This window comes from Cantharellus anzutake (genome assembly GCF_015039405.1).
Source record: "Cantharellus anzutake strain C23 chromosome Unknown EI90scaffold_22, whole genome shotgun sequence".
NCBI classification, from domain to species: Eukaryota; Fungi; Basidiomycota; class Agaricomycetes; order Cantharellales; family Hydnaceae; genus Cantharellus; species Cantharellus anzutake.
In genome coordinates, this window is record NW_024066972.1 from 813,228 (window position 1) to 814,241 (window position 1,014).

At 49.6% G+C, this 1,014-nt stretch overlaps 1 protein-coding gene across 1 annotated transcript; it reads left to right on the top strand.

Annotated features, from left to right (window-relative positions):
• Nucleotides 1-280: 280 nt before the first annotated feature.
• Nucleotides 281-625, top strand: EI90DRAFT_3016297 (uncharacterized protein; the record flags this gene model as incomplete). Its single annotated transcript, XM_039056973.1, has 1 exon — nt 281-625. One exon carries the CDS (start codon nt 281-283, stop codon nt 623-625), a length of 345 nt encoding a protein of 114 aa, XP_038916369.1.
• Between the last annotated feature and the right edge of the window lie 389 nt (nt 626-1,014).

The window sequence follows — 1,014 nt, forward strand, 5'->3', positions numbered from 1 at the left end:
GGGTGACATGGCAGACCTCATGTGACTCGAGCCACATGTATATAAACACACCTGGGGTGGGAAACGAAGAAGCAACCTTCTTCTCAACATTCCCACTTCAGGTAAGTAGTATAGTTTCCCTTTTAATAATAACTCAACATTCCCACTTCAGTCTAAGTGGCCAGGGACCACTGTCCCGCATCGGGCCCGCCAGTACACACACCTGATCTACCCCCTGTGAGGTCCTCAGTGCCGGATGCTACGCCCAGACCACCTCAACCCTGGACACATCCCTGACAAGATGGCCAAGGGAGCAGAGATCTATGAGGATGAGGATGCAGTGGAGCTCCTCCCTTCGAGACTTTATTATGAGCCCTCTGAAAGCATGGATTGGAGACAACATCAGGGCAGGTGGATTAGTAGGCCACATCTGGAGGAAGGGGGAGTCCAAGATGAGAGGACTTTTGTTGACATGATACAAGAAGATTTTGAATGGGAAAAAGCAGATGTTGGGAAGAGAAAGGCTGACGAGCTCAGGACCATGGAGAAAAACGAGATTAGGAGGGCTCTTGAGTGCCCTGCCCATTTGCCTCTCATTGCTGTGGACTATAAAGTGGTGGATTTGATTACCTGGACCACCAAATGAGTCCAAGAGTTCAAAGATTTAAGGAAACAGACCGTAACCCTTCATGACCAACATCTCAAAATCATTTATGAAGACTTGTGTCAGGGCACACCCGCCTGACCTGGGTCCACCTGGACCCACCTGGCCATACCTCACCCACTGCCCTGCTGCCCATCCCTCTCCTTCCTCCCTTCTCCCTCTTCCCTTCTTTCTTTTCTCTCTTTCTTCTCTTTTCTTTATTTCATTCTTCTCATCATTCTCTTCCTGTTTATTCCTTCTATCTACATGGACCACTTTCCTTTGTATCAATGTACTATTGACCTGTCCAGCCCAGACACCCTGGATGGCTTCCTGCTGTGCCCAGCACACATGCATGCAGTGGATGCTCTCAGGATCCCCCACAGGGACAC